Source organism: Vigna unguiculata, chromosome 1 (assembly GCF_004118075.2).
Source record: "Vigna unguiculata cultivar IT97K-499-35 chromosome 1, ASM411807v1, whole genome shotgun sequence".
Taxonomy (NCBI): Eukaryota; Viridiplantae; Streptophyta; class Magnoliopsida; order Fabales; family Fabaceae; genus Vigna; species Vigna unguiculata.
In genome coordinates, this window is record NC_040279.1 from 25857759 (window position 1) to 25870635 (window position 12877).

At 34.1% G+C, this 12877-nt stretch overlaps 2 protein-coding genes and 1 long non-coding RNA gene across 3 annotated transcripts; 2 read left to right on the plus strand and 1 right to left on the minus strand.

The window, feature by feature from the left end:
• The first annotated feature begins 268 nt into the window (after positions 1-268).
• On the plus strand, positions 269-3941 carry LOC114192762 (zinc finger protein VAR3, chloroplastic). The gene is made up of 5 exons (XM_028082576.1): positions 269-681; positions 770-887; positions 1535-1815; positions 1992-2090; positions 2171-3941. The coding sequence occupies exons 1-5, from the start codon at positions 308-310 to the stop codon at positions 3759-3761; spliced, it is 2463 nt and encodes an 820-aa protein (XP_027938377.1). The 5' UTR covers positions 269-307; the 3' UTR covers positions 3762-3941.
• A 2547-nt stretch (positions 3942-6488) lies between these two features.
• Positions 6489-8302, minus strand: LOC114173514. The gene is made up of 3 exons (XR_003602511.1): positions 8206-8302; positions 8025-8094; positions 6489-6742 (listed from the first exon to the last, which is right to left on the minus strand). It is a non-coding gene; the product is annotated as an uncharacterized LOC114173514 (long non-coding RNA).
• Positions 8303-8759: 457 nt separating this feature from the next.
• Positions 8760-10742, plus strand: LOC114177709 (probable lysophospholipase BODYGUARD 4). The gene is made up of 4 exons (XM_028063188.1): positions 8760-9288; positions 9440-9789; positions 9941-10134; positions 10262-10742. Exons 1-4 carry the CDS (start codon positions 8856-8858, stop codon positions 10578-10580), a joined length of 1296 nt encoding a protein of 431 aa, XP_027918989.1. The 5' UTR covers positions 8760-8855; the 3' UTR covers positions 10581-10742.
• The last annotated feature ends 2135 nt before the right edge of the window (positions 10743-12877 follow it).

Sequence of the window (12877 nt, forward strand, 5' to 3'; positions counted from 1 at the left end):
CTATGCAAATGTGATATTATCCTTTCAAATAAGTTGTTAGTGTAAAATAATTTTCATACACTCTCTAAAAAATGTTCTTCTGTTATGTTGACTCTTGTAAATTTCACTTGGTAGTTAGATGAAATAAAATTCTTTACAAAACACAATGGATATATTCATAAGTTAGGAATGTTGTATGAAATATTACTATAAAATGTTAAAGATAATATTATCACCTGTCTTTAAATATGAATTTATCAGACAAATATAAAATTGTTAACATCAAACAAAATTACAAGTGCAGCAGCGTTAGCTGAAGAAGTGTGAAATGAGTGGCTTGGCACCAAGGTTCCTCTTCCTCCTTTCCAGTCCCCTCCCTCTGCTCCGCCGCCACCACCACCAGTACCACCGCAACCTCTTCCTTCTCTCTTCCCGTTCCCTCCGCCTCTCTGCTTCTCCTTCTTCCTTCTCTTTCTCATCTTCACCTCTGCCACTCAAACTCAGAGCCTCCCACTTTTCCTCTGCCTCCTCATCTCCATGGCCCGAGTACTCCTCTTTCCTCTCTCACATATCCTCCGCCGGCTACCTCTCCTCCCTCCCCGATGAAGCCTTCACTGCCGCCGCCCAACACCTCTCCTACTCCTTTCTCCGCGACGCCACCGCTTGCTTGGCCTTCGCACGCGACCGCCCTAACCTTCTCAGGTTCCTTTCTTTTCTTTTTTCCTCAAATTCAATCCGATTTTGTTGAATTCTAATCTGAATTGAAGTGAATTGGATTGGATGGTGGTAGGTTGCTTTCTACGAGAGATATTGCGGCCGTGGTTGAGCACGGCTCCCCCTTTCTCTTCCGCGACGCAGATGATTCCGTCAGGAAGATGAAGTCCTTTCTGTCCAACGGTGACGCCAATGTTAGTTAGTTTGTTTCTTTCTTCTCAGTTATTCTCTGTTTTTTGTTTCTCACTACTTCGTTGTGGATAATGTTATTTTGCTCGTGCTAAGGTGCAATTGCTTGGTGTAAGAAATTTTGAAAATTCACAATCGCGTTAACTGTGTTTCTGCTGAAAATTAAAGTTTTGTTGGTTGCTTGTAGTTAGTGTTTGGTCTATTAATCGTCAAATTTCAACCACAAGTTTGTTTTACTATAGCCTTTGTACAGAGCTAGGTTTGTTCTTATTTCTCAATATGACATGTTGCAAATGTAACATGATTGCTATCATGTATGAGTGTAAGTAACATATTGGTGTCTGCAACGAGCAACTAGAAAGCAATTTTAAAAAAAGAAAAAAAAAAAAAGAGAAAGATAGTGGTTGGAAGTTTTGACAGTGTAACCTTTTTCTTAAATACATATTCCTTTTGGGTCAATAGAAATGTGGAGATTCACTTCAAGCTTGAACTTATCCCAAGTATCACCTTTCAATTCATTCCGAAATAAATGAGACAGTACATGATATTGTATGGAACATATTTTCTGTCACATATTAACACTTAATTTCAAATTTTGAAAAGTGCATTGAAACTGTTGGTGATTTAGCTGTGCTCAATATATTCTTCACAGGTGTTGGACACTGATAGAGCAAATACAGTTGACCTAATGAAGTTTTTGCTGAGTTATGCAAGTGATCCATATGTCCCTTCAGAAGGGAACAGTCTCAATGAAAGAAATCTTCTTGAATCATCTGTCAGAAATCTCTTTGGTGAACTTTTCAAACTGAGTTATAGTGCACCGGGATCAAACTCTTTTGATTCAGTGCAAAGTCAAATGTCTGGAAGATTTGGAGATGCAAAGCCTCCTGCACAAAAGATTGAAATGAAGAGGGGTGATTGGATTTGCCCAAGGTACTATTTTATTACGTTTAATTTTAACTATAATCCCAATGAACTATCAAATGTCTTACTTTGTGTAATGGTGGAACACCATGGGCAGATTGTGAGGCAATTGTTATAGTTAATTTTGTCTCCTCAAATATTGTACACCATTCTGATAAGTCTGTTTACTCTCTAATATTGAGCAGGTGTAATTTCATGAATTTTGCAAGAAACATCAAATGTCTTGAGTGTGATGAAGCAAGGCCAAAAAGGCAACTAGCTGGAGGTGAATGGGAATGTCCTCAGTAAGTATTTCCCTCCCTTTAAAATGTTTTCCCATTTAACTTGTCATAGACATCCAATTAACGGGATTTTCATTATGAAGGTGTGATTTCTATAACTACGGGAGGAACATGAGTTGCTTAAGGTGTGATTGCAAGCGACCTGGACAAATATCTTTGGGTGCCATCAATACCATGTCAAATATGGAGTATGAAAATGGAAACAATCCTAATACTTCGGATATTGATGCTAGGTTAGCTGCTAATGAAGAAAAGGCACAGCGTTGGTTTAGCAAGGTTTCCCAACTAGACAGCAGTGCAGATATTAATAGTGTAATTGCAGATGAAGATTTTCCTGAAATAATGCCACTGAGGAAAGGAGTTAATAGATTTGTTGTGAGCACAAGAAAGACTCCACTGGAGAGGAGGTTGGCTAACGCTCAATATAAGAGAAACTTGTCCAATTATGACATTTCTAGGACTGAGGATTTTAGTGCTGGAGAGCCAATCAAGTCCGATGACAATCTGGATGACATAGTTGGTCATTCAGCTGGCCTTCCTCAATATGGCAATAACAACTCTGAACAAAATGCTGGCGGAGACAGGCAACCTCCATTTGCTAGCAATAGCAATACTTCACATTTTAAAAATGTTCAAGGGAGCTACACTAGTACTGTTTCTCCCAGTCCATTGTCTGTAGATGCACTTGGCCCGAAGTCTGAGAACTTGCTATCAGACGAGAGCAAAAATGTGGTGTTAGACACTGATATCGGATATGCTAGTTTGGGAGACAGTTCACAACTTTCTAAGAATTCTACAAATATCACAGAGGATAAGGAGAAAGAGCAAGCTGAAAAAACTGAGAAATGGTTTAGAAAGATTGCTGAGCTGAATGATTTTCCAGATATGACAAGTGCAATGTCTGATGAGGATTTCCCTGAAATAATGCCCATGCGTAAAGGAGAAAATCGATTTGTTGTTAGCAAGAAAAAAGATCGTTCTTTAACAACACCAGCATATAAGAGACAAGTGGCCATGGAGCAAGCTAGCAAAACCAACTTTGTTCCGTTTGTCCCCTTCCCCCCAGATTACTTTGCTAAAAAGGACAAGCCGCAGGCAGATGGAACAGATTCAATGGATAGGTCCAATGATGGTACATCTTCCATATCTGAGGTGGCAGAGAAGGCTTCGGAGATATCGGATGATGCTAGAGCTCAACCAGGACAGAGTCCAAAGTCTTCTGAACAGAGCTCAAATAACAATGATATTGGCTCTATGCCTTGGTCAGGAACCAGCGGAAATTCAAGGCGGAGTTTCAATCAAGATCTCGTTCCAAATTTGACTGGGAGTTCATCCCCAGGTACAGCATCTGACAACCAGAGTGGTAAAGCAGAGTGGACAGGGAAGAGTTTGGAGGGGTCTGCCGTGAAGGAACCAGATCCTTTGGACATGTCAGAGGAGGCAAAAGCAGAGAGGTGGTTCAGGCGTGTTGCACAAATTAAGGATATATCTGAGCTCAGTCAGATTCCAGATGAAGATTTTCCTTCAATAATGCCTATGCGCAAAGGGGTGAACAGATTTGTTGTAAGCAAGAGGAAAACTCCGTTGGAAAGGAGATTGACATCTCAGCAATACAGAAGAAATCTACCAACTGTGAGCTCAGATCCAAGTAAAAACGAAAATGAAGGGAGCTGAAAAGTAGTAGTAGTAGTATTAATTATTTTACCATTTTGCTTCCTTTTTTCTTTGTGAAGCTAAAATGTTGCCAAATATTGAAAAAGGATGACAAGATGCTGGAAATCATCGAGTATTAAAACCTTTCATTTTTTGTATTTTCTGGTTTTGTTTCCAATGTAGGAATCCAGTTTCCTGTTGTATTCCTTTTTCCATTGTAGGTTGCCTCGGAATTTTTGATCCAATATGAGTTTTCTCTTTCAAAATTGTTTTCTGGGTTTTCGCGGCGTTGAAGTTGTTAATCTTATAAAAATTAAAATAATCCTTTTTCTTTTTGGATTTTTGGGTGTTGAGATCATGGCAAGCTATGAAGGTTTTGCTTTTATATGTACCTTAAATATAACCACATCAAAAATCAGATTTGCAATGCAACTTATGGTGTGCACTTTCTTCAGAGATACTAGTGTTAAGATTCTACTTATTATCTTCTGCAAATCAGATTTGCAATTCAAAATCAAATAATTTTGGATTGTTTCATGCTAAGGATATTAACATAATCGTAATACCATCCATGTTGTTTATGGGTTCACATGCAATGTTGTGAATAAAGTATGTTATTGGGATGGTGTCAAATGACTTTTCCAGTACATGACATAGCTCAAATTAACAAGTGACTGTTTTCTCATTTCGCGAAGTTTATTTATGTAGTTATGGATGTTAGTTTCTGATAATACTTTGGTCCCTTGTTTACTGAAAATGAATGCAAAATGTCTTCTGCTTCTTTGGCATTTGGGGCAACACCTCCCTCAAATTCATCTCTCTAGGCTTAGCATGCTCTGTTCTTGATTGTGTTTTTTTACTAACAAGCCTTTGTTTCACTGCCATATAGTATTTTAAACAACCATGCAAAATGGTTTTACCTTTTTATTTTATTTTTTGCAAATCCTTTTTCAGTTCTCAAATTTCATTCATTGTTTTCTTTTTTTTTATCAAATCATTTTAAAATTTTTAAGTATTTTTGGAAGATGCAGTCAAATCTTGATTTTTTTTTTATTTAGAAAGACAGAAGTTAATATATGACACCTTAACTGTTCAGTTAGACCACTAAATAATCAGCAAATATTATTATAATTAGCAATTTCTTCTCTGAAGTTATACTATTTTTTCAATTTACTTCTTGTAGGAACTATAGTTGCATTGGGCATTGTGGTAAGAATCCTACCATTTTGGCTTCCAATTTTTTTAGGTTTAGAGGGATAATATGTGCGCATGATAAACATTGTCAGAAGGTAAATGGAATAAAAGGTTTTAGACAAAATAAGCTAAAAGCTTTTGTGATAACTATATTCTTTTAATGGTTAAACATATTTTTTTGTCATTAAATTATTTTTAAAAATTATTACTAAACTAAATTAAATATATACATATTTAGTTTTTACATTTTATGAAAGTGTGTAAAGCTTTTATCATTTGACAAACAAAATTTTACATTAGAACGATTTTTAAATAATTTTTATAAAGTGTGGGGACGAAATATTGTTACCAAGAGCTTAATTTGTTGGTACAAAATCAAAAATTCTTTTAACTAACCTCTTTTCTTCCAAAACCGACACAATATCTGGTCATAGTAATCATTAATTATTATTATTATTGTCCTTATTTTAATTAATTATTATTATCATTTTATTTAATTGAGAAACATTCTATTAATTATCATCCCAGAATCACTTCACTTTCTCTCCTCTTCACAGGACAAGTACAAATAGTTTGAAGGTATTTAGAGAAATCATTCTAATAAAATAATAATTATTATTATATTTAATTGGAAAACCTTCTATTTTAAAGAATCATCGTAATTATTATTATTTTTATTTATTTTTTGGTATTATTTCAATTATTGTTGTTGCTATTATTTGTTAACTTCTCATCATATTTAGTTGATAAATCTTCTATTTTAAAAAATCATCCTATTCATTATCATTATTAATTATTATTATTATTTCTAAAACTTCTAGTCTTATTGTATTTGATTAATAAATCTTTTATTACTTTTTGTCCCAGAAATCATTTTCTTTATACCCAAAATAAATTTAACAAAAATTGTGAGATGATCGAATTGGATTCGCATAGAAATCCATTTAACTAAGAAGTGCTTATTGTAGTCTTCAGGCAGCTTCTTTCTACACCTCCATTTCTATAAAAGAAAATCTCATTCTCTTCATTTTGGATAGTATAATTTGAAAATCATGTTTTTAACGGATTCTATAATCTAAAAATAAAAAATAACTTTTAAATTATGTAATTTAGAAATTTTTTTTTTCTTAGAAAAGGTTTTCAGATTACGTGACCTAGAAATTAAAAATAACTTGTGCAGGAAGAAACTACGACTTCAATACCCTTCCATGTTTTGGGGCTAAAATTAATGACCTGAAAAATTAAAAGACAGTTTGACAGGCAAGCTTAAAAAAACTATTATTTTACTTTAAGCTTATGCATTTATTTTCATATAATTACAATTTATCGTAGATAAATTTCATTGAATATATAAACTATATTTTTTATTTATGGTGAACAATTTAATTTACGATATAAGGTTATTTTAACTTACATCTGAATATGTACATGATACTTTAAATTTACAAGGAATGATTTAAATTGTGATGGGAAAGTATTTTTTTTGACATTCCATTTAAATAGATTACATCTATTGTTATCAAACATTACATGATTATGATAATAAAAGAGCAATCAGATAAACAGTATACATATCAGAATCTACTATTACAGTCATCCATGAATGTATTTTGAAAGAAAACTTAGACATACCACAATGCCATAAACAAAAACTAATTCTGAAAGTTTAACAGTTTGCAAAAGGTTGCTCCTAGAGCAAGGAATTACAAAGGCACCAGGACCTTAAAACTACTCCTGAGAGCCACATACAACAGACCAACTAAACTCACCGCTGCCACCGTCAGGTCTACCTTCAGAATTTCCCCCATCTGCTCCCACCAATAAGGTGATCGCAAAAGAGAAAACAAGACAAGAACAGACACAATTGAAAGGGTAAGCTAGTGTAAAATAATTTTTAACTTATTATAGCAGGCAAGTACTTAAAGCAGTTCCAAGCATGCAACACAGTAGGCACAAAATCATGTTATAGCAAACAAGCAGGACATTATGACTCAATTATCCGGATACATATAATAAGATCGGATTCACTAGATGTTTGCACTTGTGGTGGCCTCTACTGCTCTGCAGAGCCATTGCCAATGGGTTTCACCCTACCACATACAAGGTTAGCCTTCAAGCATCTAAGGCCATTATCCTACCAAAGACTCGGGCCTCCCGCTACTCTCACCACTTGGATCAGTTTGCTCTACATGAGACTAATTGATCATTTAGGATTTTGGGATGCGATCCTTACTTGAATCCTTATCTTAATATATACACTACACACCACCATGAGATCTCCCCATAAGACTCATAGAATTACGTCTATCACACACCAAAATCATGTTCCTCATACCATATCCACCACTTTCATCTCAAGCATCCAATTCCCATATTACCACACCACCAACCAACAATATCCTGCCATAAATTAATTCAAACATACCAATTTCAGTTCATGCAAATTAAATAACACCTGCATTTCCATATAATTCATGCTTTCCAAAATAAACAACCAACCACAACTGAAATCAGGAAAATCAGACACAAAATTGCACCGCTCTCGCTGGGGTTAGAAGCCTTCGCCCAAGCGACTAAAGTTATCTCGCTTAAGCTAGGCTATTTCGCCTGAGCGAGTGCGTTACAGTGGCATTATGCAAGTTCTCGCTTAGGTGAGACCTTCTCGCCTGAGCGAGACCTTCTCGCCTGAGCGAGATCACCCTTCGCCCAAACCAAAAATCCCTCGCCTGAACGAGGACTCAAGCAAAGAACAACAGGTTTTCCTCGAGGGCTCGCTTGGGCGAGCCGTTCTCACCTGAGCGAGATGATGCGTCGCTCAAAACAAGATCCTTCCGCGTGAGTGAGACGCTCGAGCAGAACCAGGACGAGCTTCTACTACTCTCGCCTAGGCGAGACGAGCTCGCTTGGGCGAGAATTACAGTTCTCATCACTATTACGTGCATGCAGCAGAAACACAACTCAAGGCAATATCCAACCATGCAAACAAGCCAGTTTCACACGATCAAAAATATCATTCAAGCATCAAAAACATGGAACATACCGAAAAGATGCTGAAATAACTTTAAATCGTTAAAACCTAGCTTCTCTTACCTTTTTAGATGCTAGCACAAAGAACGGTAACCCAAGAAAGAGTAATAGGGCACTGGAGTAAGCTACAGAGCTGAAATCAAACACACACAGAGTTGAGAAATGAGGTTGTAGGAAGAGCCCAAGACAGAACTAGAGCCTCTAAACTAGAAAAAGAGAAGAACAAAGTTGAAGTTCAACTTACCCGAGAGAACGAATCAGTTTAGCTAATTAGTAAGGGGAGGACAGAGCACTTTGGTGGAGTAAAGGGAGAGGGAGGGAAAGTTAATTTCTAGAAAATGAAACAGAATACAAGGGTTAGGGGCTGGAAAGGAGTATTGAGTCCCCTTAGTGGACTGGCCTTAGGCCCACAAATAGGCCAATCCCAAAACACATATAAGTTGAAAAGAAATAGGACTTACATTTTGCTACTATTACCAATTTTTTTCCTAAAATCTCTTTTAAATTTAATTGAGATATAGATTGAAAGGGTTGGGTGGTTATAAAATAAAGTACAAGATAAGATTAAAATAGGAAAAAATGAGATTATTAAATTATTATTTAGTTATTTACGAAAAATTAGTGTATGAAATACATATTTTTTTATTTTATTTTTTGTGAACATGTGAATGAGAGCTCCATTATCCTCTTACGTGGCGAAACCTCAATCACCATTTCATATTCTCTCCTCATTGGCAAACTTTTCAATCTCCATAATTGCACAATTAAGAAAGCTTTGACATTTTTTTTAGCTAAACTTTCTATTTAGCGTTTTAAAACTGAGAAAGTAAAATTATCCAATTACAAACAACGTTGTAAGGAGATAAAGGTGAATTAAAGTTTCATCCAAGGTTCATGTCTCTGGCAGCTTCTTCACCAAAATGGTTGACCAATTGTGTTCAACCACTCATCTCCATTCTGTGTTGTGTTCTTTTCCTCATATTTGATCTTCTTGATGCTGTTTTCTGCGTTATCTATGGGTATCTCGATAAACTCATTGAAGGGGAGGCTTCGCCTTGTTGCTGCTCAAACTGGGAGAGGCAAAAGAGGAGAATGAATGTGAGAGATGATGATATATCAGATAGCTTGTATGAGAGGAGGAACATTTTCAGAGAAATGGGGTTCCTTCGATATCAGAGAAAACGAGAAGATTCCAATAGAAATTTTGATAAGGGTAGTAGCAGGTCAGTGAATCGTTGGTCTGATTGTGGCTGTGATTCTTGTCTTTCATGGGTGAATGGTGGAAGTGACTATAAGCTTCATTTTGTTGCGAAGGAGCCCTTGTTGGGTAGGTTAGTTCTACTGGTTTCCTTATTTTTTCCGAAGCAGAACTATGCAACTACATTTATGTTTTTGTCTTGCTACTATTTGATGACCACTTTCATGTTTCTATGTACTTTTCTCTGTGACTGATTTTTGTGTCAATTGGTGTTTTACAGTCACTGGTGAGAACTTCAAGGGAAAACCGTCTGAGAATGTGATATTCTTGCATGGATTTCTCTGTTCTTCCTCATTTTGGACAGAGACATTGTTTCCAAATTTTTCTGAAAAGACGAATCACGAGTACAGATTGATTGCCGTTGACCTACTGGGATTTGGCAAGAGTCCAAAGCCTAGAGATTGCTCATACACTTTGAAGGATCATGTGGAAATGATTGAGAAATCTGTGATTTTACCATTGGAGATGAGTAGCTTTCATTTGGTTGCACACTCCATGGGATGCATAATTGCATTGGCCTTGGCTGCTAAGTACCCTAAGAATGTAAAATCAATCACCCTTGTTGCTCCGGTAAGTATTTGACACATTTTGTTTTCTAAACATGCGAGATTAAATTAGTCCAAATTTTTGAAGAGATACTAATTTCAATCACCCTTATATTTTTTATTTGTCTGATAATGTGTGCTGAATGTCTCCATTCTCCAAATTGTTTTGGTGGCAGCCATACACTTCTTCTGAGGGTGATGCCTGTTTAAATGCACTATCAATGCTTGCTGGAAAGAAATTGTGGTCTCCACTGTCATTTGGTTCTTCATTTATGTCCTGGTATGAACACCTGGGCCGTACAGTTTGCCTCTTCTATTGCAGAAATCACCGAATATGGGAGAACATTCTAAAATTCATTACTCGCAAGAGGTAACAAAACATCTATTGAAACACTGTGATGAATAACATACCACATGTTTCAAGTTTCTTTCTCACATATTACTTAGTAGGACACAAACATGATACACATGATGCATGCTTTCTTTTCCTTTGCTAGGGATCTTCATTTCTTGACCACAGACATGACCAGGCACACACACCATTCAGCTTGGAGTTCCATGCATAATGTGCTATGTGGAGGAGCAAAATTTGTGGACAGTTACCTTATAATTTTGACCACAGTTGGAGTGAGAATAAACGTGATTCAAGGTGAAAAAGATGAAGTTGTCCCAATGGAGTGTTGTAGTAAGTTCAAGTTGAAGGCTCCTAATGCTGAAATCAGCATCATTCCAAATGCAGACCATGGCACTGTAATATTTGGCAGAGAGAAGGAATTTGCACTTAGTCTAGAGCATACATGGGAATCTTGCTGTTGACAGAAGTTAATGTCAGTTGTAGGGTAACTTGCAAGATATTGAATTTTAATTGTTTGCATTAATTAGGGATAAGCTTATAAGATGAAGGAGGGATGAATGAGGAAATTGTATCATTCATGGTAGAAGCTGTTTGAGAAATAAAATAGAATATAACATACCCAACTAAAGCAAAAATGTTTACAGCATATCAGAGAAACGGATTTTTTTTTTTTTGGTTTTTATTTTTTTAATTGGTTTAATCTAAAAACTGAAAATGTAAATTTTGTATTGGAAAGTTATTTGTTGCATTCTTAAGATTGAGTTTGTGAAATGAGTTAGATAATATTTTATTAATGAATTATATGGGAAATGATTTTGACCTGTCCAATGTAACCAAGTTGTCTAAAATACGGTACTTTTACATAGGAAAAGATCGGTAGTTTTTGTCGAACATGATGGAATTGGTTATTATTAGAATATTTAAGTCTAAGTCTTACTTAAAAAAAATATGGAAAAGTTGATTGCTATATAAAAATAAAGATTTATATATTTACTGTCTTTAAAGCTTTTATTGAAAATGGAATCAAATTCTTTACGTGGAATGGATTTATGTTTTATGGGTGTTGTATTTTTTCATAAATCTTTGAAAGTCCTATCAATTATAGAGTTTGACTTGTAGTTTTGAGAGAGGCCTAATGAAGCATTTGTGTCGATAGGAGTTGGTAAGAGGTGTTTGAAGAGTGTGTGTAGTGAAGGAAGACATGGGGCTATTTGGTGTAAGTGTGCAACCAAAAGTTTGATTTATAGGTAAGGTTGGCTCAGAAGGTTAGAAGAAGATGAAGATGAGGTTGAAGTCACCGCTAAAAAAATTTATATTACATAAGAAAATTTTTGTAAATTTGTTAAAACTATTTATAAGAAAAAAGAATTTATGTTTTTTTTTTTAAGAATTTTAATTGACAGACAATTTCTTTGTAAGTAATTATTTGTTATAAAATTATAAAATTCACAAGTATTTCTTACAAAATTTGTTATGTAAAATGTTTTATATAAAATATTTTGTAAAAAATTGACAGGAATTGCCTGCAAATTTTTTTTATAATAAAATTTATAAATATTTTTTAAAAAAATTAAAATAAAATTGGTAAAAAGTATGAATTTTTTTAGTAGTTAATAAATTTAATAGTTATGTATTAAAATGGGTGTGAAGTTGGTAATGTGTATTGGGTAGTTGGAGCAGCAACTAGATTTGCAACAATGGCTAGCTAAAGTTTGGCTTCTCTTTGAGCTTCCTAGGGAGCATAGGTTGTTGCTTTTATTTCATTTTGGGAGAGTCATCTACTTTTTGTGTTGTATCAATGTTATTGGCCGTCACAAAGTTGGTAACTTATCACATCTTTTTAAGTTTTGTTTCGATTAAAGGATAGAGTTAATACACCGAAAAAGAAGAGAAAAAAAGAAAATGAGAACTAAAATGACTCAAATTCATGAAGAAAAAATAAAAAATAATAAAAAAATTCTTAAATAATAATTAATTTTAGTGACTAATTATTGATTAATTTTTTAATTAGAGATTAATTTTTTTAATAGTTAAAATTTTGATAAGTAATATTTGTGATTAATATAAAGACTAATTAATAATAAGAATTATTTTAATTATCAATTTTAAAATTATAACTTTTTGTTTATGATAAAAATTATTTGAGTTATTAATATTTTGAATTTATAAATTAATATCTAAATTGGTCTAATAAATTATTATTTTAAAATTTTCTTTTAGTAAAATAAATAGAAATTGTGTAGTATTATTCTAATTTGAGTTCTCAAGTTTTAAGTGTAGTGTTAAAAAAAATAATGAAATAGAAGTGTTAAAAAAAGAACGATGATACACCGTACCCCAAATTTTAGTCCACGCCTACACAATACTAATAAAATTATATTTTTACTTTAAAATATAAAATGATTCTGAAAAAATTAAATAAAAAAGCAAGAGTATTAATTTTTTGTTAGGTGTTAAATAGACCTTGAAAAATTAAAAGATGGGCCTGTAGAGTTTTCCTTTAAAAAAAGGTAGTGAAAAAGCAGCCAAGGAGGTTATACAGAAAGTTTTGTTTTAACACTGTACTATGTGTTATTGTTTTTCTACAATAGAGTTTCTAAATATATGAATTTTTAATGTAAGTCAAAAGTAGTAAAATGACAAATTGGCATAATATCGTGGGTTTTTGTTCGTTTAAAGAAACCTTAGAAAAAGCATTATGTTATTTCTCATCAGGTTTAAAAGAATAATAAATTCAAAAACTCAATATCCATATATT